Below are 25,337 nucleotides of genomic sequence, written 5' to 3'. Positions count from 1 at the left end.
TTTTCCAAGGCTGAGCAGATTTCACAATGCCTAAAATGGAAGTCACTCTCTCTGTTAGAGGCTGGGCCCTTTGGAAACTCACTCGCTCCGTTACAGGCTGGGCCCTTTGAAGACAAGACATATGGTTAAGAACGGCGTTCGTGGAAGGACGTTTTGAGTTCACAATCCGCAGCGAGTGACCCAGTGAACGGCATTGAAAGCGAATCGTGCCGAGAGAGTCGTTAATGTTCTATACGTGTGCGACGAGATGTGGGCGACGAGAGCACTGTTTGCATGAGGCGGTGTTACACGTAGATAGATCCCACAAATTTTTGAAACAGAAGAAGCTGGATTTTTTCTCGGTACATCAGGCTTTTCAACCTTTGTATGTGATGTCGCAAGTCTCTAAGCGTCTTGGTATGGCTCCATTTGGGCTTCACATGCACCAATATGGAGAAATCGACGATTTATGTCAACCATGTGCGGTGCAAAGGGACGCGCTCAGCGCTACAAGCCATCGAAAATGGGCGGTGAGCTTGGCTGAGATAGTCTGACTGACGTTGGAGTCATCTCCGCGGCGAACAACTCGATACTGGCACATTGGCTGATGATATGACGGCTGTCAGACGCTGGACAGGGAGGGGAGCGCCTTCAGGAGAGATTAGGTTAGCCTCTGCGGTCGAGCCGTGCAGATCTCCCCTTGAGAGTGCCTGATTCCGGTAGGGCTGAGATCGCAGCAGTGCCGCGTATCCAGGATGACGGCAGATGGCTGTCACGACTGTCAAGCAGCGTAAAGGCCGCGACCCCCCGTCTGGCTGTCCGGCACCTTCAAACAGCAGCACGACGAGGTGAAACCGTTCGAACGTCGGCCCAGGCACTCCAGGCCCCCGCCGTTCTTCAGCTCCAGTCTGCGACTCCACGCGTCGAATTATCTGATTGGCCGGGGCGAGCGCAAACCGTCAGCCCTACGCACGGCCTAGTGCCGCGCTCAAACACCAGGCTGGCGGCCAGCCCGGCCAAGTTCAAGGCGAACGAGCACTCTCCAACGCTCGCAATCAAACCCCAGCGACGCCTTCTCCACGCCGCCCTCACGCCCTCCTGTCTCATACCAGGCCGTCGCCGCGAGATCAAACACCTGCTGCTGCTCCCATGCCCGTCCTGCGCGCGAATGCCCGCCTCCACCCTTGCAGCGCTCTGAAACATACCGCCTGATGCCACTCGCCCTGGCCAGACACGACTCAGTAGTCGCGCATGCCGGCCATGCCTCTACTCCGCCGCCGTAGCGTGCTCGACCTGGTGCCAACGAAATCATACGATGCCCGCCATTTCGACGACGGCGAGCAGACGCCTCGAGTTCTCGCTCCCTCACTCGCCCCGCCTTCCTCCCCCCGCCCGACCAGCGAGCTTGCGATGCCAGCCTCGCGACTCTCGAACGACGTCTCCTCGGCGGATCGCCCGCAATCGCCTCCTGTGCAGCCTGAGAATGCCCGGACCAAGCGGTTCAGCATGCTGAAGTTCCGCAACTTTTCCGAATCACACCTTTCAGCCCGCGCGAAAGAGGAAGCGGCCCGGCAGGACGATGTTCCGCCGGTGCCTTCTCTGACCAGAGGTTCGTGGACATGGTCGCGCGCATTGCTACTTTGATGCTCATGCTGATATTCAAAACAGTGAATACTCCCGCTATCGTGAAGACCGCTCCGACGTTCGACCACGAGCACCTCCAGGACGAAAACTTACTCACTCGGCCGTCATTTTCGAAATCGCTGGAAAAGTCTAGGAGCGAGGCTTCAGATATGTCGCGGCTATCGGAAGATCATACGAATCGCAAAGAGAAGAAAGGAGGATCAAGATGGCGGAAATTGCACGGCAGGAGCACTGGATTGGAGGATCTGCAGCGACTTTCCGCCGCTCACGCACACAGAGGTCAGGACGCGCCTCCCGCGTATGGGAATGAGCAGGACTCTGAACTGGCTCTTCCTGCGCCTCGCTTCTCAGAGTCCTCGCGATCCGATGGCAGCCATGGAAGTCGAGGTAGCCAGGGAAGCTCTGTGGACATTTACGGCTCTACGACTACCACAACCCATACGGTCTCTACGCACACCACATTCTTTAAGCTTCCGCGAAGGAACAAGAATCGCAACTCGCTCTTTCCATTGCCTGTCAAGATACCATCGCCGGAAGCTTCTCGCTCGCCTGACGGGCCAGCTACACCTCGAGCTTCCGAAAGCGGTGTATCCCTCAGAAGTCAGCAATCAACAGACTCTCGCGGTGACCCTACACCTTTGCGCTTCAGGCGACATACGGAAACCAGCCCCACGAGACGACAAGCCCATCAGAACCAACTTGCATCCCCGCATGCGTCAGTAGCAAACAACTCCTTTTTGTTCGCAGAACCCGGAAAAGCATCTGAGCGTGATGAGACACAACGTTCGCGCGACTCTTCTTTCTCGTCACCGTTGCGGCCACCCATGAGGTTTGGTTTGAGAGACCGAGCGTCTACAACAAGCTCCTGGGGACGAGGATCAATGGACACTCCTCCACCAGGCGGAAGCGGAAGAACTTCGACATCCACAACAGGGAGATCGAGCTTTGGCGGATTTTTGGGTCTCTCACGCTTCCGTCAAGGCTCCGAGCCATACTCGCCCAGGAATGGATCACCTTCGTCTAGGAGCAAGTCGAATTCGTTCGCTCTAAGCAGAGAGGCACTAGTCGTACCGGAGCGGGAAGAAGGCGACACTCCAGGCAAATATCTGGAGCGGTTGGAATCTGCTGTGACTAGGAGCATGATAGCAGGCATCCTCTCGAAATCCTCTGATCCTTTCGCGCAAGCGGTCCTTCGCAGCTACACCCGGCGATTCCCTTTCTTTGGCGAGCCGATCGATATGTCGTTACGAAAGTTCTTACTCGAGGCGGATCTTCCGAAGGAAACACAACAGGTCGACCGTGTGATTCAAGCGTTCGCCGACAGATATCATGAGTGCAACCCTGGCATTTTCCTTTCCACCGACCAAGCGTACATCATTGCATTCTCTATCATGATGCTGCACACAGATGCTTTCAATCGCAACAACAAGCGAAAGATGCAGAAGCAGGATTACATCAAGAACACGTCCGGCCAACACGTCAGCGACGAGGTGCTTGCATGCATTTACGACAACATTTGCTATACCCCTTTTGTGCATTACGAGGAAGAAGTCGACATCAACGGCGAGAGAGTGCTGCCTTTCAAGACGAAGAAGAGTAAGCTGAAGGGAGCTATCACCGATTCAGGGAAGAAGGTATCCGGTCCGGTTGACCCCTACAATTTGCTGGTGGATCAAAAGCTGGACATTCTACGACCTAACATCAGAGACTCAATCACCCTGGAAGACCCATACAATTACCTTGGCACTCAAGGCTCGTTGGATGTGCAATACTTGCAACGCGCCTTCACGCATACTGGTACACTGCAGATCATCTCCGCTCGGTCAAGACCAGCAGCGTACGAGGGCCAGGTCAACACTTCCAACCCACACAGCGTCGAAACTCAACAAGGCATCGTCGACCTCAAGATTACCAAGGTTGGCACGCTCTGGCGAAAGGCAACCAAGAAAAAGAAGACACGCTCTCCATGGCAAGAATGGGGAGCGATTCTCACAGGCTCGCAGCTGTATCTGTTCAAGAACGCGTCCTGGGCTAAGGGCCTCGTGCATCAGTTCATGTCGCATCAAAGACATGGGGCACCAAGGATGCCCGTCACATTCTCACCTCCATTACAAGATTTCAAACCGGACGCGCTGATCAAAACTGACAACGCCGTGGCTCTCGTTGATGCGACGTACACGAGACATAAGAACGCTTTCGTCTTTGTGCGATCAGGAGGGCAAGAAGAGGTATTGCTGGCAGATAACGAGAGCGAGCTCAATGACTGGCTGGCATTGATCAACTACGCTGCTGCTTTCAGAGCCGCCGGAGTTCGGATACGCGGCATGATCGGAGGCAACGATGAGTATAGTCGATCGCGAGACCATGATCGGCCAGATACCTCACATACGACACAGTCGTCGATTGCAGAGCGTCCTATCAGAAGTCCGACTCACGATGCGGCACTCGCTCAGCAAGTCATGACTGCCAGACGGCAGATCATGGCGCAGAAGATCAGGGAGTACGAGAAGGAGATCAATACCATGCAGAAGCAGCATGACGAGATCCTTCGCAACGCACGTCACCTTTTCGTCCTCGCGCCGATCCCACAAAAGACGCGCGAAGAACTCATCTATGCTGCGGCGCGGACTGACGCTAAGCTGAAGTGGGTTCGCCGGGACATCTGGAAGATGCGCTGCCACCGCGACATTCTGGCTCTGGACATCGAGCAGGACGGCATCAGCGTTAGCGACCTGCACCTGTCAAGTGAGAAGAAAGCAGAACCTCTGCCTGATCCCCCAGACACAGCGAAGAAGGTGCTTCCTAGGTTGACCTCCCACCTGAGCTCACACAGCCCACGCAGCCAGCCTCAAAGTCCGAAATCACCTACAAAGAGTGAGAGGTCTCCCACGAGCATGCGCCCGCGCCCCTCCACAACCGACTCTATGGATACCTTCGTGGACGACGTCTTCCGTAGTACGGTAGACAGCGGTCCATCTTCGCCAAGCGGTGAAGGCTGGCGCCTGCCGCCTCTCAACCTGGACGTAGACCAGCAAAGAGACAAACACCGCGGATCAAGCGCCAGCACCCTCCTCACCGCATCCGGAACCTCCCAGAGACAACCAAGCTGGTCCGCCTCCTCGACCTCCAGCCGCCAGGCCGGCCGCCTAGGCTCCCCCCACCAACCCGAAAGCCTCCGCATCATCTCCCCAACAACCAGCAACGCCGACGACGACCCCGACCGCCCCCCGCAAGACGAAGTCCGCACCCCCGACTCCCTCCTCCAGCAAGCCATGACCCTCGACGGCGTGGCCTCCACGCCCGAAAGCACCCGCACCACCGCCACCGCCACAAAGGGCAAGCGCCGCAGCCTGCACAAGACCCTCCGCGACGTCCACCACCACTCCTCCGTCTCGCACCGCCACCGCCGCAACAAAGAGAGCGAGTCCACCGTGCGCTCCGCCGACGCCGCCGCGGACGCCTCCAGCTCCGCCGCGCCGGACGCAACCCCCGGCCTCGACCGCGGCCACGGCCGCTTCATCCTGCACGGCAAGCAGGCTTCCGTCGTGCAGTTCGGCGACGACTGGCCGACCGACCGCATGCGCGCACGCCGCGAGAAGTGGCACCGCGAGCACTCTTCGCGGCCCAGCTCGCCTGTCAAAGGGGCCGGGCCGGGGAGCCCGGTCGTGCAGGAGTTTGGCACGGACGGCACGGACGAGGACACGGCGAGCCGGAGCGCGAGTACGGTGGGGGAGGGGGAGAGTTTTGTCGATGCTAAGGAGGGGTTGCAGGGCGAGGAAGGGGAAGAGGGGTTCCACCCGTATGATCTGAGCTGGGATCCGAGGCGGGAGAAGAGGGCGACTGTTATTGGGCCTGCTGGCGGGAGTATTGTCGCGGCTTCGAAGGCGAAGGCGAAGGAGGTTGGTGAGGAGGAGGAGGAGCTCGATGAGGGCGAGGAAAGCGACTACGAGGACGCGAGGGCGTCGGCGTCGTCGGGGAGGGAGAATAGGAGGACGGTTATTGGGCCTTTGGCTGCTGCTTCTTTTGGGGCTGGGCAGGAGCAAGTGAAGGGTTTGGGCGACGCATCCGAGGGGAAGAGCGATGCGCCGTCGCCGACTGCGAAGGATGCGATTGGCGACGAGGAGTTGAGGGATTTGAGCCGGGCGAAGAGGGCTTGAGGGAGGTTGTTCCTGCTGTTGGCGTCCGAGAGCTGGACCTACTTATTTCACTACGACGGGATGGGATGGGATGGGAGGTTGGCCGGCTGGCTGGACAGATAGATGGATGGCTCGAGCGGAAATTAGCTCTTGCGTAAGGAAGGTGTGCTGCTGTTATGGAGCGGCCTGTATTCGAATTATTCCTCACACTATCGATGAGTAACACTGTGGTTTCTTGTTTGTCAAATCGAGAGTTCGTCTGTTACACGATACATCGTACTTTTTAGTCAGCTCTACATTCCTTGTGTCGCTGTCCTACCGTTTCGAGCCGCAGCTCCGGATCCTTCGGGCAGGGTCGCGCGCGCTTCGGCAGCGGCTAGGCGCTGGTTTGTTGTTTGTTCGCGCCGAGCCCGGAGAATTATGGTCTGTTTGTCTGAGACAATGACGGCGTTTAGGGCAGTGGACGCGTGGAGGATTGATGCGCTGGCTGATGGGGTGTGCTCGTGCTTTGTGGGAATGCGGATTAGTTTTCCCGGACAAGGTTCGTGAATTCAGGGCAGATGGAGGCTTTGTTGTAGACTTGATGAGACGGATTTGCCCATTCACCTCGTGAAATGGGAATGTGCAGCTGTGATGATCTGCGTTGCAGAGACGAAATCTGATATAGCAGCCTGCAATTAAGAGAGCTACTGCAATTGATCGAGTGCGTCGAGTAGATTGGCTCTTGTCACGCGGCGGCACTCGCGGCTGAGTGGTGGATGTGCACAGCACGCCCGACATCCTCCACGGACCCACCGACTACTGCTGTCTTCAGCTGCTCGCGCCGAAGGTGTTGCTAGTGTCCGTGACTGCAAGACGACTGACGGTGCTAGTGCCTGCGACTACTGCAGCTACAGCGACTACTGCCAGACATCTGCCCAACGCCATCATACCTTCCGTGACGAGTGGCCAGCACGTGACGGCGCCGGTGAGACCTGAGGCCCCACGTGCCGCGCGCGGGCCGAGTGGTGCAAGCGAGGCTGCATCGCGCTGTGTCGCCGCCGCGCAGTCCGCCTTGTCCGCTGGCCAACAGCAATGCGCGCGCCGTCTGTCGATGATGCCGACTCGCAGCGCGCCGGGCGGCACTACACCACATATGCCACTCATAATGTCGCCGCCAGATCACCGCCATGACCACAGCCGTCGGCCGTCACCGCGGTCCCCATCCTACTACTCGCAGCCTGCCGCCTCCCGACTCTCGCAGCCGGACGCGGCGCCTGAGGATGCCATTCCCAGTGCCAGCGCATCCTCAGCCGTCCAGCAGTCCCTTACGCACGCTGACGCGCCGCAATCGGTGCAGCTCGTTGGTGCGTCGTCCATTTGCATTTGCCTCCACCCAAAATAATGCCCTGCGCTGCCCCTCCCTTCCCTCCCTAGCCTCGCATGCTGCCGCCCGCGCCAGCCGCGCGCTCTTAAGCTGCCGTGCTTGCATTCCGCCGCCATCTGATAATTGCGCAACCTCCCGCTGTTATCTGATCCTCCGTCACTCCCACTCCGCACCTCTCTCTCGCCGCCCTCACCACCCTTGCAGCCGCCTCTCGATGCTGTAGCGACCCTCGTGGCCATGAGCTACGGCACCATCACTAATCCCAATGCCTCACCAGACCTGGACCCGGCCGCAAACGCCCCGCGCCCGACCGCGCGACGGCCGAGTGGCGTGCCCACCGAGAAGCTCAAGATTATGAGTCCGCAGGGCGCTGCTGGTAGCAGCAGCAGGGCCGACGAGGGCGTCGAAGACTCCGACGACGACGAGAGCCATTATTCCGCCCAGGTCGGCGTGAAGCGCCTCGAGGCTATCTCGTCCACATGGTCGCGCTGGGGCCTGTTCGCAGCCTACTTTGGCGTGTGCCTGCTGGCCTACGCCACTTCGCTCGAGGGTCAAACCACCGTGAACCTCACCATCTATGCCACGAGTGCCTTCAAAGCGCACTCGCTCGTCGCGACGGTGCTGGTCGTACAGGGCGTCGTGCTGTCCGTCGTCAAGCCGCCGATGTCCAAGATCGCCGACGTCTTCGGCCGCTTCGAAGCCTTCACCCTGTCCGTCCTCATCTACTCGGTCGGCTACGTGCAGCAGGCGGCGTCGGACAACGTCAAGACGTACGCCGCCGCACAAGTCTTCTACTCCGCCGGCAGCACGGGCCTGCAGATCCTCATCCAGATCTTCATCGCCGACACCAGCGACCTGGTCAACCGCGCGCTGTGCTCCACCCTCCCGGCCCTGCCCTTCCTCGTCAATGTCTGGATTGGCTCGCCGCTGGCGGATATGCTGCTCACCAAGGCGAGCTGGAGGTGGGGTTACGGTATCTGGGCTATCATACTGCCCATCGCATATCTGCCGCTGGCGCTCGCGCTCTGGACTAACCAGCGCAAGGCTGCAAAGCGCGGTCTTCTTCCACCGTCGCCGTTCCGCGGTCTGGGTTACTGGAGTATAGCTAAGCACCTCTGGTTCGAGTTGGATGTCTTCGGCCTGCTTCTGCTCTGCGCGGCGTTTTCCCTGCTGCTGATACCCCTCACGCTTGCTGCAAAGAACGGCTGGGATGATCCCAACCTGCTGGCCATGCTGCTGATTGGCGCCGCCTGTCTGGCCGTCTTTCCCTTCTGGGAGAGAAGCAAGAAGTTGGCACCGAGAGCTTTCTTCCCTGGAAGCTTGTTCCGCAACCGTACTGTCTTGGCTGGCTTGGGTATCTCATTTTTCTATTTCAGTAAGCTCTGCCCTACGTTTCCTCTGCACGACACTCAGCTAACCAAGCCCAGTGGCCTACTATCTCTCCGTATACCCTTACTTCCAGTCCTACCTCCTCGTCGTTCAAGGCCAATCCGTCACCGCCGCCGGGCGCATCGTGCAAATGTGGACCTTCGCCGCGACCATCACCTCCTTCTGCGTCTCCATCCTCATCAAATACACCGCCCACTACAAGTTCTTCGTCACCCTCGGCGCCATCGTCAACTTCCTCGGCCTCCTCCTCATGATTTTCTACCGCGTCGAGCACGCCTCCACCGCCTCCCTCGTCGCCACCACCGCCCTCGTCGGCATCGGCGGCGGCATGCTCAACGTCCCCGCCCAGCTCGGCGTCCAGGCCTCCGCCAACCACCAGGAAGTCGCCGCCGCGACCGCCATCTTCCTCACCTTCCTCGAGATCGGCGGCGCCGTCGGCTCCGCCGTCTCAGGCGCCATCTGGACCGCCTCCGTGCCCAGAAAACTAGCCCTCTACCTCCCGCCCGAGACCCGCGACCGCGCAGCGGAGATCTACAGCAACATCGCGCTCGCCTCGACAGGCTGGCCCATGGGCTCGCCGACGCGCGAGGCCATCAACCGCGCGTACCAGGAGACCATGACGCGCATCCTGACCGTCGCGGTCTGCGTCGCCGTCCCCGTCATCCTGCTCTCCTTCCTGATGGAGAACTACAAGCTCGACGAGATGCAGCAGCACGTCAAGGGCGTCGTCGTCGGCACCGTGCAGGAGCCCACGAGCGTGCGCAGGCGCAGCAGCGCGTATTTCGAGGGCGAGGGGCCCCGGCTGGACGATTACGAGGGCGGCGCGAGCGCGGAGGACGAGCCGATGCTGCATCGCACGCTTAGTGGGACTTCGAGGCGGAGCGGGCGGAGGAAGGGAGTTTGAGAATGGAGGGGAAGGGGAGGGGAGGGTGGAGCTACACGCATTTGTTTTTAAGTGCATCTGTGTACAGCGAGCGAGCGGCATCGCGGAGAGAAAGGCGATGTCTGACGACGGCGAACATTTCACGATCTGCATGATGAGATATATACCTGGGATTTTTTTTTTCTGCATGGGGCGAGCAAAGTCTAGAAGACATGACTGGCGTTTTTTTGAAGCGAGCGAGCGAGATATGAGGGGCACGCAAGTGCTTGCGGTGGCGTTTTTGCTTTGGATGATGCATGGGGTTCGATTTGCTTGTTGCTTTGGGCTTGCTTGGGATACCTTACCTACGATTGGAATGATATGATGGATTTGATTTTTTTGGGGGTGGTTTCTTTAAGTATTTCGAATGGAAGATGCTGGGTTGGAAACACCTTATATTTCTTTCTTGTTCTGTGAACGGATGAGTGAAAGGACGTTGCAAATCAGGAATTGAGCCGCCAGGTCTCAGCATTCGGAGTCCAAGGGGGGAAAGAGGTTTGGACGCTATGAGTTCCTGTTATGCGTGTTTGGCAGATAGCGAGATGTTTGCACTCGAGGAGCGTGAAACATTGCCACTGCTTGTCGCTTTCTTTCCGTGCACTCAAGTCGCCTTCGTCCTACGTGCTTACTGGCGACCTGTCACATTCGAGCCTCATCTGGTCGAAATGGTTGAGGCTCTGTTGCCGCCATGTTTCGCATACACTATTCAATGCCTCATCGAACCCGATATATTCCCTGCTCCCGAGGTCGCAGGCATTCTCTCTCCCGCCTCACCGCCGCCATCGCATGGCGCCGAGTAAAGGCGGTACCTGCCGCTCTATACATGCAGGCTGCCTACCTTACTCTAACTTTGCAGCAAGGCGAATCATATGACAAAATCACGTGCATGCGCCATTGAGTTCGCCCATCGAGCCATATTTGATTAAGAGTTGCTGCAGCAGGCAATCTGAACGCAAGGCCTCCCAATCCCTCCCTGTCCTCGACGTGACCCGCCGCGCCCGCGCAGGCCGAGGCCCAGAACGCCTCTAGCGGCGCGCCGCAGCTGTCTCGGGGCCGCGAGCCGCGCCGCGGGAACAGCCGGCGAAACGGGGGGCGGCGCGCGCAAGATGTGGGAGACCTGTTTGAAGGATGGGAAGGGAGGGTTGAGGCTGTTGGCTCTGCTCGTCTGCTGCTATTCCTCTGCTTCTCTGCCCTCAGCGCTAAACGACCGATTCGACCACGTCGCGTGGATCCTCTGGCTCGCCTTGCCTCCCACCAAGTCGCTGAGCCCGCCCACCCTACCCGTCCGCCCACCCGCTCGTCACGTGGGGAAAAGCCCACCGGCTCGCTCGCTCGCTCGCTGCCCAGTTGCAAGGCCGCCGCCCTGCCGACGTCGCTTGGCTTTGGGCCATTCGAGCGACCCTGCTGCAACCGCCAACACCGCCCTGTTGATTTTCCCGCGCCTCGTGCTGCTGAAGCAATCGCCTTGCGCCTTGCTGTTCTTCGAGAACGGGTTCTGCCGAGCGAGAGACCGAGGCGAGAAGCACGCGACCGCTGCCTGCCTGCTGGAGAGTGCGGAGAGTCAACAACACTGCTGCTGCTGGAATTTGGACGCCCCGCGAGCTACGATACCAGATTGAGGACTGTACTTGGTGGGATAAGCTATACGATTGAAGCCTGAGGAACTTTGTCACGATCTTTCGCCGAACGACACAGTCCAGCAGTTTCGAGGACCACCGAGTCAGGGCGAATTGCTGCTTGAGAGAAAGAGCGCTGGGATACGAATACTCGAAGTCTAGTTAGGTTTCTGGACTTTTGACGGTCACCATGGTGGTTGCTACGATCAAGTATGTGCATTTCCGCTTTCTTCAGTGCTTGGGTCTGGGCTGGGATTGTGCTATGGCTGTGCGGTATGAATCTATGGCAAGAGGGACCTGCTGGGAGGAGGGGGTTTTTGATGCAATCTTGGGCCTCTTAGTCGATGCCACTAAGCGGTGGTCTGCTAACAGCATGTGCTTTACAGGTGTGTCGTCGTCGGTGACGGTGCTGTGGGCAAGACTTGTTTGCTCATCAGCTACACCACCAACAAATTCCCTTCGGAGTATGTGCCGACAGTCTTCGACAACTATGCGGTGACGGTCATGTAAGCAAACCTCGACATCGTTGTGCCTCCGGAAGGCACTGGCTCACACGTCATTACAGGATCGGCGATGAGCCGTACACACTTGGTCTCTTCGATACCGCAGGTCAGGAAGACTACGACCGTCTCCGCCCGCTCTCTTACCCGCAAACCGATGTCTTCCTCGTCTGCTTTTCCGTCACCTCGCCCGCCAGTTTTGAGAACGTCCGAGAAAAGTGGTTCCCCGAGGTCCACCACCACTGCCCCGGCGTGCCCTGTCTGATCGTCGGCACCCAGACGGATTTGCGTGACGATCCTCAAGTGAGAGAGAAGCTTAGCAAGCAGAAGATGCAGCCGGTGCGGAAAGAGGACGGCGAGCGCATGGCCAAGGATCTGGGCGCCGTCAAGTACGTCGAGTGCTCTGCTTTGACGCAATTCAAGCTGAAGGATGTGTTTGATGAGGTTTGTCTTCACTCATGATTCTCTCTCTTTTGCGAGTACGCTAACCGTGCAAAAGGCAATCGTAGCAGCGCTCGAGCCCCCTCAGACGAAGAAACCGAAGAGTACGCATCTGCTTTCCTTTCCCTTCCTCCGGTTGATTCACGTCACTGACACATGCTGCAGAGAAGGGCAAGGGCTGTATATTGCTGTAATACCTGTGCGGTTACAGCGTACGAACGGCGAGAAACATTGGGCGGCAAAGAAAAAATTGGTGCACCCGCCTCCACGAGCACCACCCATCAAAGATTACCCCTTCTAGTCTGGCGCGGCGGCGTTTGATCATGCGAGCGACAATGTAGCGGAGTAAGCTGGTGCAGTGTCCGCTCGCTGCTTTTACTTGTCTTCTCTGATCTTCCTTTTTCCCTTGAGTACTTTTGATATCACCCCCCTTGGCAGCCAATTGAATGGGAAGCTGGTTACTTTTGATCCGAGTGCGCATGGGCATGACCCACCTTTGGTCAATTTTCATATGTCGGACGTTCCCCTTGATCTTCTGCACGCCGCCAATGTCCTGCCTGAGGACTTCTGATCGTGCAAGTCAGGCACGTGCTATTTCAGTCTCACGTGCGCGAAGACGAGTGAAGCCGACGGAAGCTTGGCCGCGCTCCTTCCCTCCCTGGCCGCCGCGTTGCCCTGCCACCTTGTTGACCTCTCGACCGGTTACCAAAGTAACTACACCACTGACCACTGCCGCTGCCACGGCCACGTTGTTATTGACGTGGCCATTGTACGCTAACGCATTGTCGCAGGCCACCCCACCACCACAACGGGAGCAGCCATGGCTCCCCACCGCGCCACCTCGCCCAGGCGAACCACGAACCAACTACCTCAGATTCCGGAAGCATCGCCAGGACCCGCGCACCCGCCGCCTCCTCGCACCATCACACCGGGACCCAACTCCTTCGCTCAGCAGGCCGCTGCCGTCGACAGACACCGCCTCCGGAGCAACGCTTTCTACCAGCAAGAGATGGCGAGGCGCGTGACACCGCCCACCGCTCTTCACCCAGCTCTCCGTCAAGGTTTTCGCGTCGAAAGCCCTTCCAACATGACCACAACACGTGACTCCGGTGTCACCACCCTGTCGCCGTTCGTCAATGTTGATTACCTGGCACCCCCTCCTCCACCCACTCCTCCGCTCAAGCTAGTCCCCGAAGAATGCGACGAGTCCCACCCGACCGGGCGCGGCATCATCGAGGACGAACGTGAGCAACACATTCACGAGGCATCTGGCACTGACACAGAGCACACCCCTGTCCGCACTTACAAGTACACGCCCAAGCTCGGCACTTCCGAATTCAGCAAGTCGGTCGGTCACACAGAGGCAACACCTAATAAGAAGAAGAGAGGCGGCGTCCTCGACTGGAGCCTCAGCAGCAGTGACCAGACCAAGAGCCCCAAGAAGGGCCTTTTTGAGAAGTTGAAGGCAAGTATCCCTCGCTCTAGTAACAATAACAATACAGGTACCACCTCCTCGCCCGCAGTAGGCCGCGGCTACGGTGGCGGAGAGTCACTCCCACCGAAGCCAAAAGCGGTCCTGGGCAGTTCACCTCACAAGTCCAACGTCGCCCGTTCGCCCTCCAAGAGGAAGGGTCTTTTCTCCCGCATCACGACTGAGCAGTCTCACTTCGACGGCTTCAAGTCTAGTCTTTCTCGCAGGTCGGGTGACAGTGAGGCTCGCAGCGCGCTGTCAGCCAGCGCTCGCACCGCTCATTCTCTGGAATCTTCCAACAAGACTCCTAAGACTGCTCATACTGCTTTCTCCGATCCGTCTTACGATCGGCAGGTGAAGGAGAAGCGAGCATTTTCCGAGACGCACTCAGATGCGGGTGGCGTTAGCGCTCACCAGAAGAAAGATAACAGCACCTGCGGCGTCGCTCGCACCCAGAGCCTGCAGTACTTCGACCGCGCCGCGCCTCCGACTCCACCAGCTAAAAATACTCCGCCGCATGAGAAGGAGCTCAAGGCCCAAGAAGAGTCTCGTAGAATCATGGAGCATCATCAGCAGAGCGCGGAGCGGCGCATCAAAGAAGTCACCCGCAAGCTCACGCCACGGGAGCACATGGCTCAGCACAAGCCTTCCTCCAAGCTTCCGTCACCGCTCCACCAACACATCTTTGAAGACGAAGATGAAGAAGAGACTCCTACCCGCCAGACCGTCAAGCTCAAGGGCGTCGACGGCCGAGTCAGCCCGACCAAGACAGGCGGCTATGCACACAAAGACGTCCCCAGGCTCGTCAAGCAGCCCAGCGTCTACTCCATGCACGCGTCCTTCTACCCCGACCTCGAAGAGCAATATTCGCTGCAAGAAATGAAAAAGCGCACCGACGGTCTCGGCCTCGAGGGCCTCACCAAGCTGCCCGAAGGCGTCTGCAACCGCGACCCGAAGATCACCTACTACTCTCCGAGCATCTACTCCGAAGACTGCTGGAGCACTAGGGCCGAGCTCAGCGGCCGCGCGTCGCCTTCTCCAAGCAATGTCATCAAGCGCTCACCTTCGCTCCGCTCACAGTACCACCCGACGTCTGCGAAGGCTTCTTTCAACACAAAATACAGTTCTTCCACCGAGGGCACCATCCCGCTCGTGTACCCGGATCTCGCGTCGGATCCCTCGAGGACGAACTTAGTCATCCCCGCTAGGGAGAGCAGTAGACAGGTGTCCAGCACTTACCATCGCGCCAGCTCCCACACTAGAGCGTCCTCAAGGAGCAACCTCGCCCACGAGCGCCGCACGAGCCCGCCAAAGAGGAGCTCGCCAACCCACCGCTCCAGCCCCTCGGCCTCGAAAACGAAGACCAACCCGCTCGACACCGCTCCGTCCCTCTCGCGTCCGACTTTCGAGCACCCGAGCGCGGCTCCCTCGCCGCTGGACATTTTGCCCGCTGTGGCGTACACGCCGCCGAAAGCGAAGGCGCTGGATCAGGCTATGGCGGCACGCGGTGAGACGACGACTACGCCGTCGCGCAGCCGTGGACGCATCGAGAGCCATAGGAGCACAGGGTTGCCAGTGACCAAGCACGCTTTGGCTCAAGACACCATGTCCCAACCCCAGCCACAGCTGTCCACTTCGGCTCCCAGCATGGGCTCTTCGCACAGAGCCCGCTACGCCGACAGGCCCTTCGACGGCCGCCCGTCACTGTCACAGAATGTGCGCAGCGCTGTTTCGACGCTGGATTCTAGTCTCGGCACTCCGGAGCCCGTGAAGTATGCGCGCGGCACATCACCAGCTTCTGGCACAACTACTCCAACGCCAACGATCACGCTGAGTCCCGCTTGGCCGCAGCAGGACCTGTCTAGGGGTGGCGCACGCAGCTTGTCGCCGGTCATGTGCACTGAGATTGCGCCGAGTTTCGAGCGCAGCCCGTCCCCAGTCGCAGCTGCGCAGAGCGTTGAGGAGCAGCAGCCGAAGCCGAGCAAGTTCGACCGCCAGGCTGCGAGGACGGCGTTTCATGCGGGCAGTCCGCAGATTGGTTCGGGGCCGGAGCAGGCGACGTTCAGTCACGGCTTGTCGCCGGTTGTTGGCGATCCGGTTGTACCCCAGGCTGATGTTCTCTCACCGCCGAACAGATACGACCGCAGAGCTGCGCGTGTTGCTTACCATGCGGGCACTTCGCATGTCGCTGCTGTTCCGGGGCCGCAGAGGCAGGGTCGTATTCCGGCTCCTATTGATACTGGTATTGCATCTTATGGTGAGGCTCCACAGCACGATTTGAGGAACAGGCCGAGCACGGACAAGCTGGAGCAAATCATGTCTATGCTCCAAGGTATGCAAGACCAGCAGACAGGGTCTCACCAGGCCGCCCTCGCTCAACTCGAGGAGCGCATCCAGCAGCGCTTGGAGGCTCAAGTGCGCGCGATGTTCAACCAGCGCAGCAGCGAGCCAAGTCCGTCCACGCCAAACTCGGGTCCGGGAAACAGTGAGTCCCTTTCACCTACCGCTTTCGCTCCTGAGGATCGTCATGGATAGCCTGATCCATATCATTAAGCTGGACAGAAAGGCTTTGACGACAACCTCTAAGGTAATCGAGTATCTCTCAGCGCTGGAAAAGGTGACGTCTCCGACTCTTTGGATGCTATCGCGCTCATCGACAGCGCAACAGGTGGGTTCGTTGTAACGTTGACTGACGAGCATTTGTCTCGAACTCGAAGGAGGTGGTTCGTTTGGCGGCTCTTTTGTTGTAACAATTGTTTGCTTCTTTCTTTTTTTGGGAAATGGTATAGAAATGGATGAACAAGCTGCGGAAAGGCTTGGATGATGGAAACTGACGAGAAGACTGCGAGGCTGCATTGACGGTTCCGAAGAACTGATCATGCAATGAGCAGTAGCCTCTGATTAACTGTTTGCATGGGAAGCATAACTACCACGAAAGCATACATAGCATAACCCTGATGACAGCACCGGATAATAGTGCGTCCTAATTGAATGATTGACATCCTCGGCCTCGTTTGACCCGACTCAGCCTGTTCCTGAAACTCGTCCAAAGTACTTTTGCGCCACTCAAATGCCCTGCAGAGTCGGCAATCGATGCATCCCAGCGGCGCACCGCGTGGTACCTAGCCCTTCCGTGCGCAGGCAAAACAGCAAACCCTAAGTCTGAGGTTGCATTTTACCCGCCGTGTGCCGCCTGAATGTGCGCGCGACTCCAATGGAGAGGCGGATGGTGGGGTCGCGGGGAGTCGCCCCACCTTGGCCATCGCCGTGCCCTTGGTCTTGCGCAGCTCCCGCCAGACAATCGAGGTATAGACCCACGGCGCAATCACCCGGCACGGCCATGCACTACATAATACCACGCCACGCGCCGTTGCCGGCGGCAGAAACGGGCCTTTTGCTGCGTGCGCGTGAGCCTCTGCCTGTCGCGCCATGCCACCAAACACCTCCATCCCGCTCTTCAGGTAAGGCTCCTTTCGGGTCTAGAACAAACTCTCCGCCGTGCCTATAAGAAACAATTCCCGCCGCCGCCTTGGTTCACTGCTGATCGCTTGCTTATTATTTCGCTCAGATCTGCCGTCCTCTCCTCCCTCCGTCCTCACTCCCACGCTCCCATAAGGCGTACTGCTCTCGTCACCAACCACCTACGACCAGCGCCCATCACTCCCACAAGACAGCAGAACATTACCAGACACCTCGCTACCGCCGCCAAAATGTCCGCCCCCAACGTCAAGCTCAACAATGGCCGCGAGATGCCCATTGTCGGCTTCGGCCTGTGGAAGGTCAACAACGACACCTGCGCCGACCAGGTCTACAACGCCATCAAGACCGGCTACCGCCTGTTCGACGGCGCCTGCGACTACGGCAACGAGGTCGAGGCCGGGCAGGGCGTCAAGCGCGCCATCGACGAGGGCATCGTGAAGCGCGAGGACCTGTTCATCGTCTCGAAGCTGTGGAACTCCTTCCACGACAAGGAGCGCGTCGGGCCCATCTGCAAGAAGCAGCTGGCCGACTGGGGCGTCGACTACTTCGACCTGTTCGTCATCCACTTCCCCATCGCTCTCAAGTACGTCGATCCCTCCGTGCGCTACCCGCCGGGCTTCTTCAACGAGAAGGACGAGCTCGAGCTCGGCTCCGCCACGCTCGAGGAGACCTACCACGCCATGGAGGAGCTCTACGACGCCGGCCTCATCAAGTCCATCGGCATCAGCAACTACAACGGTGCGCTGCTGCTCGACCTCTTCCGCTACGCCAAGCACCTCCCGCAGGCCCTGCAGATCGAGCACCACCCCTACCTCACCCAGGAGCCCCTCCTCAAGCTCTGCAAGGAGCGCGGCATCGCCGTGACGGCCTACAGCTCCTTCGGCCCGCTGTCCTTCCTCGAGCTGAACATGCAGAAGGCGCACGACACGCCGCTGCTCTTCGAGCACGACGCGATCAAGTCCATCGCCGACGCGCACGGCAAGTCGCCCGCGCAGGTCCTGCTGCGCTGGAGCACGCAGCGCGGCGTCGCCGTCATCCCCAAGAGCAACAACCAGGCGCGCCTGGCGCAGAACCTGGACGTGTGCAGCTTCGATCTGACCAAGGAGGAGATCGAGAAGATCAACGGGCTGGATAAGGGGCTGAGGTTCAACAACCCTACGAACGTGAGTTTTCTTCCGTGCAAGAGTGGAGAAATATTGGATCTTTTGCTGACTGATTCGTGTAGTACGGCATCAACGTCCCCATCTTCGCCTAGAACGTGTGCGCGGGATTGGAATAGCATGCAGGATAGGATGATGAATAATACCCTGGAGGCTCCTGCTTCTCAATCAAAGCCACTTTCTGCAATGCTCTGTTTCCCAAAAGATGTTGTCTCACGAAGAGTCCAAAAGTTCTCAAGCCAAATGCATGGTAGATTAAACAAGGAAATCTAAGAACCTCAAATGAGCGTCCCGCCCTGTTGAAATGCAAGAAATGCCGCAAGTCCAAATGCACTCCAACAGTCTACCCTACCGCGTCATGCACGCGTGCAGCCTCCTCTTCACGCCATCCCAAAAGTATATCCTCCTTCTACCACGTCTGTGGCAGATGTCGAGGGAAAACCTCTCAACCCCTCAAGCAGTCAGCGCACTCGACACCCCCAGCACCCCCATTCCCAAGAACGCTCCCACCATACACAACCCGCGACTATGCGTCAGGTCCAAACTCTCACTGAACAACTGCAGCGCGACGCTGGCCATGATCCCCGCCGTCACCGCAAACATCCCGCCGTAAACCCCCTCGCGCGGCGCCCACTGCCCGTCGCCCGCGACGCGGAACCACAGCGCCGCGACGCCCGCGCCGACGGGCTGCGACAGGCCGCCGAGCACGAAGGACGTCGCCATCGCTTTACTGCGCGAGTTGAGGGCCAGGTAGAGTGGGAGCGCCATGGCGAAGCCCTCGGTGATGTTGTGGATGAAGAGGGCGAGGAATACGGCGACGCCGAGGGTGGGGTTCGCGTGGTTCGTCGCGTAGGTTATGAAGCCTTCGGGGAGCTTGTGCAGGGCGATGGCGAGGGAGGTTTGCAGGCCGATGGAGAGGAAGGCGTTTTGCGGGACGTGGTGGTGGTGGTCGGGTTTGTGGGAGGGGTCGTGCGCGGGGTCGTGGGAGGAGTCGTGGGAGTGTGAGTGGGAGTGGGAGGCGTTGGGCGTGAGGGTTGTGGAGGTGGAGCTGCTGGTGTTGTTGGTGCTTGCGCTGTTGTTGTTGAAAGGGTCGGAGAAGGTTTGCCCGTTGGCTGCTGCTGTTTCCGAGGCGTCCCGGGCAGGAGGAGAGGTACGGCGCGGCTCTTCGGTGATGTTGTGCAGGAGAGGCGTGGTTTCCGTCATGGGGTTAATGGTAGTGGCTGTTGCTGATTTGTTGATGGAAGGCCGTGTGCTCACAGTGGCAGGCTTTGTGGGACCACGTGCTCCTCCGTTGGCACTCACGTTCTTGAAACACTCAGACCCGCACACATCGCTGAACCCATAGCAGGGGGCGTCGCAATCGCATTTCGGCTTAGGCCGGGATGTTAATTGCGAGATCCCGGCTGTGAGTCTCTGCTGTAAAGAGGGTCTCCGAGGTGGCTCGGAGGGCCTCTTGCTCATTCTTTCTCCATTTGACTCCGTCTCTGCCATAGGCTTAGGTGATGCTTCAGGTGTGTTCGCTCCGAAGTGTGAGTGTTGCCTTGGCATGGAGGTCTTCTGTTTCGGTCCTAGAGGGGTGTGTCCAGGAAGTGAGTTTGTTCTCGATCGTCCAGGTCGATTTGCCACCGAATGAGCGTGACCGTGGGCCTCAACGTCTTCCTTGGGGCCCTCTTCCTCATGACTGTGCTCACAGTCGACCACGTGCGATGGCATATAATGGTGTAGTACCCTCGAAATGACCTGGATGCCAACGACACCGCCGAGGAAGCACACTATCAAGATCCACGCTGCCTCCTTGGGTGTGAAGCCGCCTTCCTGCAGAGACTTCTTCGCCGAAGGGAGCATGCTGTACAGCGCTGAAAACAGCATGACACCAAAACTCAGACTCAGCGACATGGATAAGAAGGTGTCGCTGTCCTGGATCCTGAAATCGCGCTTTCCCGGGAACTGACGGATTAGAATGTCGACGCAGATAACGGAGGCCCCCAGGATACACGCGATCCCGCTGAGGATGGTCATGATCCATCCTCGCTCGTCGTTTGAGAGCACCATAGTGTCTGACTGTGCTTCTGTGGTATTGTCGACTATCGCCTTACTTCATGAAGGGTTTTCCAGGCAACCGTGTCTTTTGGCGAGGCCGGAATGTAACCCAATCACGTGTGGTCGTGGTAGTCTCGTTCCCAGAGCAGGTTGGGCCGACCAGCGATCCACAGTAAGGAACTGATAGGCTCCAACGACAGGATTACGGATATGGTACAGATAGAAGTCGGTCAAGGATGGCGTTGAATGAAAGTGAAGTCTACCGAGTCGCGTAGCATGCAGCGACCATCAGGGTTCTGCTTGGCGCGTGCTTGTCATGTTGGCAAGCGCGCATGACGTGGAGTCTTAAGACAGCATGCCTTGATAATAATACTGTGTAATACAATAACATCCTATCCTGCTACTACGATTTTGAGTAAGAAAGGTATCTGAAGCCAGCCCCAGCAACTCGCATACCCAGTCTCGAGTGGAAATCTATCGTTTGCATCATAACCCTAACACTGCCCTGAGAAAATACCAATCGGTTCAAAGTGAAGGTCAGCCGAGGGGCCTGCCGGCGTCAGCCTCCTTGCTCCTTTCATGCGCAAGCATCTACACCATCGCAGAGCGAATATATCGGCAACATCGCTCTTGGACAAGGCTGAGTAAGGAACTGAAGCTGGTTCTCGCTGATACGGCAATCAAATGAGGGGTGTGCTATCTATGGCACCTCGACAGTCCGTGGAGGCATTAGACGCTGCATACTCACTAATAATAAGTTCCATGATAAGATAAGCATAGCTGATACAGACACCTGAGGTCGCCGGGTAGACGGTGTCTCGACTGTCACTCTGGAGATCCTCTCCGACAATTCAATAATGACGGTGTACCGTTCAGACATGACGAGACGCGCAAAGACCAGCTGGCTCAAGTACGTCGTCGAGGCCAATCAGTTCGTTGAGAATGCGGACTGGCTCAGATATGTCGTGAACATCGCCGGCCCGAAAAGGATGACCATGGCTGTCCTGGTGTCGCTCAGCGAACACCTGAATCAACTCGTCGACGATCGGATGACATTTGGTGCCAAGGAGCCACGCCTTGTTGGCGATGTGATGATCTTGCCCAACAATGCATTTGCAGCCACGCAAGCCGGGTTTCCAACAGACCGAGGTCCCGTGCTGGTTACCCACCACTACGCCGGGAGTTGGAAGGAATCGGCCAACGATGCGAAGGCGCAGAAGCAAAAGACGGGAGGGCGAAGAGAGTGATGCCCGATCAAGCAGTGAGATTCGGTCGACACAAAGCATGTGTATCAGGTAACATCGTAAAAATACTGAGCATGTGTAAAGTGCCTATTGGAATACAATTGTGACGCCCCCACTTTTGTAAGTGATGGTGAATACGGACAGACGTATGTCATTGGATCTTGCAATTGCCATCAAATACTGCATCCGGTACCCTATCCTGTTCACTTTCCTGTATGAAGACACATACGTGATCCCATCTTGGACAAGGACGCAAAAAGGTTGTCACCTCGCAGTACGCCTGAACGCAATAGTAAAGCTGGCGGAGCACAACACGACGACCATCTTAGCAGCCACGACCCGTCTAGAGCATCTATCAAGATTATATTACGGCATGAAATAGAAACGTAGAAGACATCGAATGCCGGTAGAGCAAATGGTACATTTCATGATGCCAAATATTGTTTTCCTTTACTTATTAGTCGAGGTAAGAGTTATCGTCTCTGGAACACGGTAGGGCTGACTGCATGTGAAGGATGGATGACGTCACCGCGCTGAGCAAAAGTGAATGAGCAACGCTCGCGCGCGCTTGTAGGTGGAAAAGCGGTCAGGTGTGCTGGACAGCCAACGGAACAGCCAGGCACACGAGTCTGCTGGGAAAGAAGAAAAAAAGAGGATTCAAAGATGGCAGCACAACAGCATCTCGACAAGCTGCTGCAGCGCCCTTTGTATGGTAAGCTTTGAGCCTCGTCCATCCAAACGATGATCTTCATGCGCTTGTAGCTGACATGTGACAGTCTTTGACCTACCCGAAGAGCTGCTCTATACATTACAGCTCAGGTCGCAAGCGTCGAATGTCCCCGAAGAGCCCACACCCGAGAAGACGACACCCTCAGCACCCCAAACAACCGAATCTCAAGACGGCCCCTCCAACGCGACATCATGCGGTCTCTGCGGCCTTACCTTCCCGACCCTGCAAGACCAAAGGAGCCATGTGCGCTCAGATCTCCATGCGTACAATACGAAACAGAAGATGCGCGGCCGCAAGCCCGTAGACGAAGCCGAGTTTGAGCGTTTGGTCGGTCAGTTGGACGAGAGTATATCCGGCTCTGACTCTTCGGACTCCGAGGACGAGGAAGACGAAGAGTTTGGCAATGCGAAGGCGAAGGAGAGTACACTTAGCGCTTTGCTCAAGAAGCAAGCGAAGATTGCAGACGGTGATGCGGACGACGCACCTGTGAAGAAGAGGAAGAGGGGCGCAGGGAAGCCGCCTATGATTTGGTTCGACTCTCCCAAATTGCCGGAGAACACAACTTTGGGCGTTTACCGCGCGGTCCTGCCTGCGGATGAGGAAGATGGTGAGAGCACACTGGTCAAGTCGATACAGAACAAGCAGTTGGCCGCAAAGCCGCCTCCCAATCCGCAGGCAAAGGAAAAGACCGAGGACGACGGTGGGGTGCCTCTACCGGCATCCATGATCCAGCAGAACACAAGCGCTTCTGGACCTCACTACTTTCTGTGTATGATCGGAGGTGGGCACTTCGCCGGCATGCTCGTCTCGCTCACACCCAAGCTGGTCAAACGCGCTGGCGTCGAAGACCGCTCAGCTACGGTGATCGCGCATAAGACTTTCCACAGATACACGACTCGACGGAAACAGGGTGGTTCACAGTCCGCCAATGACAATTCGAAGGGCAACGCGCACAGTGCTGGATCAAGCATCAGACGTTACAACGAAGGCGCTCTCGAGCAAGAAGTGCGAGACCTCCTGACAGAATGGAAACCATGGATCGACAGCTCAGAGCTCGTCTTCGTTCGTGCCACAGGAAGTACCAACAGGCGGACTCTTTTTGGCCCATACGACGGTCAGGTCCTCACAGCAAAGGACCCCAGGCTGCGCGGCTTCCCCTTCAGCACCCGCAGGGCCACTCAGTCCGAACTGATGCGCGCCTTCGTCGAACTCACTCGTGTCAAGGTCCGCACCATCGATCCAGCCGCTCTCGCCAGAGAAGCCGAAGAGGCCGCTGCAGCAGCCTCAAAAGCACAAGCACAAGCCCAGCAAGCGGCAAACAAGCAAGCCAGCGCCTCCAAACCCCCCAAACCCTCGAAGCAAGACGAAGAAGCCCTCCTTCACACCACCCAACTGCAAGCCCTCATCCGCCGCTCGAAGGCACCCGCTCTCGTCCAATACCTGCAAACCAACTCCCTCGACCCTAATTTCCGTTTCCACCCACCAGAGCAAAACCACCACGCGCCAACCCCTCTCCACCTCGCCGCAGCCTCCAACAGCCCCGCGTGCGTCTCCGCGCTCCTCACAAAAGCATCCAGCGACCCCACCCTCCCGAACGCAGACGGCAAGCCCGCTTTTGACCTCGCCGGCGACCGCGCGACCCGCGACGCCTTCCGCCTCGCCCGCGCCACGCTCGGCGAAACCCGCTGGTCCTGGAGCGCAGCCAACGTGCCCGCGGCGCTCTCGCAAGCCGAAGCGGACGCGCGCACAGCGCGCGAGAAGGAAGAGAAAGCGGCCGAGGAGGCGGCGGAGAAGGCGAGGCGGGAGAAGGAGACCGAGAGGTTGCGGAAGGCGGACGAGGAGAAGGCTGAGCAAGGGCGGGAGGAGAAGTTTGGGGCCGGCAGGACGCTGATGCAGAAGCCGGCTATGACTGCTGAGGAGAGGCGGATGGAGGATGCGAGGGGTATGACGGATGAGATGAGGATGAGGTTGGAGAGAGAGAGGAGGGCGAGGGCGGCGGAGGAGAGGATTAGAAAGATGCAGGGAAAGTAGGTGAGTGAGCGCTGGGTGGCGCTAGGGGAATTGCATTGATACGACCATTACGTGGAAGCGAAGTCTGCTTCCGTTACTCCTCCTCCTCGATTCTCCTTTTCTCTCCATTGATTCAATTTCAAGTAGAGGACCTGTGCTTTCGTTTCCTACGCGAATGTATGCGAGCCACAGCGTGAAGACTACTCTCTCCAGTAACCCACGTGACCTAATCTTCGTCATCGTCATCCATATCGTCCTGTGATCCATATTCCCATTCACTGCACGAATCGATACCCCGCCGCTCGTTTTGAGCATCTTGAACACATTGAGCTCCCCCGTCAGCTTCGGAGCCGTCATTGCCTCCATTGTTTTCATCGTCCTCAGGCTCAGCTGGCTCCTCTGGAGAACTCTGATGGTTTGACTTGCTTGGTCGCTTAGATCCTTTGCGTCTTGCGATGAGCACAGCGTCGCCATCTTCGTTGTTGTTCTTGGTGCGCTTCACGTGAGACGCAGGCGTGCGGCGGTGAATGGCTCTCAAACCATCCTCTCGAAAACATATGAATCTCCCGTTTCCGCTCGCAGACACCCAAGGTCTCCGTAAGCGAGAAGCCAGAAACGTCAGGAAAACCCTATCGAAGCCACACTTTCTTGCTGGGACGTCGTTCTTTGCCTTCCTACTGGGAGCAGGTCTGCGAGTGGGAATGGAGTTCTGATCATCCTCGTCGGAATGCGTGAGATTATCTTGAATCTAGTCGGACCCGGCTGAGATCGATCCACGCTAAATTTAAGGAGCCTCAGGAAGCTCATGTCGGGGCGTTTGACGGCGTTGTTTGAAGGTACTGGTGCAATGTGACCAGGTGATTTGGCTTTAATGATGCCAGCGTGCTCATTGTCATCCGAGTCTGTCTCAATCTCTACAGGACTGAATTGAGTGCTTCCAGCAGGCCGATGTGGCGTCCTTCGCGGAGCGACGGCGATACAGTCGTTTGAGTCGCTTTCGTCGGAATCAACTTCCATCACCGAAGATAGCTCGTCAGAGTCGGCGTCTGATTGACGCTCCTCTTCGGAGTCGATTGATTCCACCGGGGCATGCGTGGAGCGATTGTTTGCCGTCTGGCTGCGCTGGCGAGACGCCTGATGCTTGACTGATGACATATCATCGTCGTCGTCATCGTCGCCGCTGCTATCATCTTCGTCGTCGTCAAGCTC

At 57.9% G+C, this 25,337-nt stretch overlaps 7 protein-coding genes across 7 annotated transcripts; 6 read left to right on the top strand and 1 right to left on the bottom strand.

Moving 5' to 3' along the window:
• Positions 1-1,030: 1,030 nt before the first annotated feature.
• On the top strand, positions 1,031-5,780 carry WHR41_02632 (uncharacterized protein; the record flags this gene model as incomplete). The annotated part of the gene is made up of 2 exons (XM_069371238.1): positions 1,031-1,588; positions 1,648-5,780. The coding sequence occupies exons 1-2, from the start codon at positions 1,231-1,233 to the stop codon at positions 5,778-5,780; spliced, it is 4,491 nt and encodes a 1,496-aa protein (XP_069231763.1). The 5' UTR covers positions 1,031-1,230.
• Positions 5,781-7,271: 1,491 nt separating this feature from the next.
• On the top strand, positions 7,272-9,834 carry WHR41_02631 (uncharacterized protein). The gene is made up of 2 exons (XM_069371237.1): positions 7,272-8,500; positions 8,553-9,834. The coding sequence occupies exons 1-2, from the start codon at positions 7,363-7,365 to the stop codon at positions 9,416-9,418; spliced, it is 2,004 nt and encodes a 667-aa protein (XP_069231764.1). The 5' UTR covers positions 7,272-7,362; the 3' UTR covers positions 9,419-9,834.
• A 758-nt stretch (positions 9,835-10,592) lies between these two features.
• Positions 10,593-12,461, top strand: cdc42 (Cell division control protein 42-like protein). The gene is made up of 5 exons (XM_069371236.1): positions 10,593-11,262; positions 11,439-11,558; positions 11,618-11,996; positions 12,052-12,097; positions 12,159-12,461. Exons 1-5 carry the CDS (start codon positions 11,243-11,245, stop codon positions 12,185-12,187), a joined length of 594 nt encoding a protein of 197 aa, XP_069231765.1. The 5' UTR covers positions 10,593-11,242; the 3' UTR covers positions 12,188-12,461.
• A 4,308-nt stretch (positions 12,462-16,769) lies between these two features.
• Positions 16,770-18,418, top strand: xyl1 (putative NAD(P)H-dependent D-xylose reductase xyl1). Its single transcript, XM_069371235.1, has 3 exons — positions 16,770-16,925; positions 17,033-18,107; positions 18,170-18,418. The coding sequence occupies exons 1-3, from the start codon at positions 16,894-16,896 to the stop codon at positions 18,197-18,199; spliced, it is 1,137 nt and encodes a 378-aa protein (XP_069231963.1). The 5' UTR covers positions 16,770-16,893; the 3' UTR covers positions 18,200-18,418.
• A 139-nt stretch (positions 18,419-18,557) lies between these two features.
• On the bottom strand, positions 18,558-20,156 carry WHR41_02628 (uncharacterized protein; the record flags this gene model as incomplete). Its single annotated transcript, XM_069371234.1, has 1 exon — positions 18,558-20,156. One exon carries the CDS (start codon positions 20,154-20,156, stop codon positions 18,558-18,560), a length of 1,599 nt encoding a protein of 532 aa, XP_069231962.1.
• Positions 20,157-21,001: 845 nt separating this feature from the next.
• Positions 21,002-21,391, top strand: WHR41_02627 (uncharacterized protein; the record flags this gene model as incomplete). Its single annotated transcript, XM_069371233.1, has 1 exon — positions 21,002-21,391. The coding sequence occupies one exon, from the start codon at positions 21,002-21,004 to the stop codon at positions 21,389-21,391; it is 390 nt and encodes a 129-aa protein (XP_069231961.1).
• Positions 21,392-21,976: 585 nt separating this feature from the next.
• WHR41_02626 (uncharacterized protein) lies at positions 21,977-24,149 on the top strand (the record flags this gene model as incomplete). The annotated part of the gene is made up of 2 exons (XM_069371232.1): positions 21,977-22,100; positions 22,165-24,149. The coding sequence occupies exons 1-2, from the start codon at positions 22,052-22,054 to the stop codon at positions 24,147-24,149; spliced, it is 2,034 nt and encodes a 677-aa protein (XP_069231960.1). The 5' UTR covers positions 21,977-22,051.
• Between the last annotated feature and the right edge of the window lie 1,188 nt (positions 24,150-25,337).

The sequence above is a fragment of the Cladosporium halotolerans genome (assembly GCF_011745625.1).
Source record: "Cladosporium halotolerans strain TM138-S3 chromosome Unknown Sca6, whole genome shotgun sequence".
Taxonomy (NCBI): Eukaryota; Fungi; Ascomycota; class Dothideomycetes; order Cladosporiales; family Cladosporiaceae; genus Cladosporium; species Cladosporium halotolerans.
This window is presented reverse-complemented; position numbering and strand designations above follow the sequence as displayed.

Bases quoted from the DNA above. Each gene is read 5' to 3' on its own strand.
- WHR41_02631 (XM_069371237.1), top strand. From the start codon at position 7,363: ATGAGCTACGGCACCATCACTAATCCCAATGCCTCACCAGACCTGGAC. The intron at 8,501-8,552 runs GTAAGCTCTGCC...AACCAAGCCCAG, and splicing joins TATCTCATTTTTCTATTTCA to TGGCCTACTATCTCTCCGTA.
- xyl1 (XM_069371235.1), top strand. From the start codon at position 16,894: ATGCCACCAAACACCTCCATCCCGCTCTTCAG. The intron at 16,926-17,032 runs GTAAGGCTCCTT...TATTTCGCTCAG, and splicing joins ACCTCCATCCCGCTCTTCAG to ATCTGCCGTCCTCTCCTCCC. The intron at 18,108-18,169 runs GTGAGTTTTCTT...TGATTCGTGTAG, and splicing joins GGTTCAACAACCCTACGAAC to TACGGCATCAACGTCCCCAT.
- cdc42 (XM_069371236.1), top strand. From the start codon at position 11,243: ATGGTGGTTGCTACGATCAA. The intron at 11,997-12,051 runs GTTTGTCTTCAC...ACCGTGCAAAAG, and splicing joins TGAAGGATGTGTTTGATGAG to GCAATCGTAGCAGCGCTCGA. The intron at 12,098-12,158 runs GTACGCATCTGC...CACATGCTGCAG, and splicing joins TCAGACGAAGAAACCGAAGA to AGAAGGGCAAGGGCTGTATA.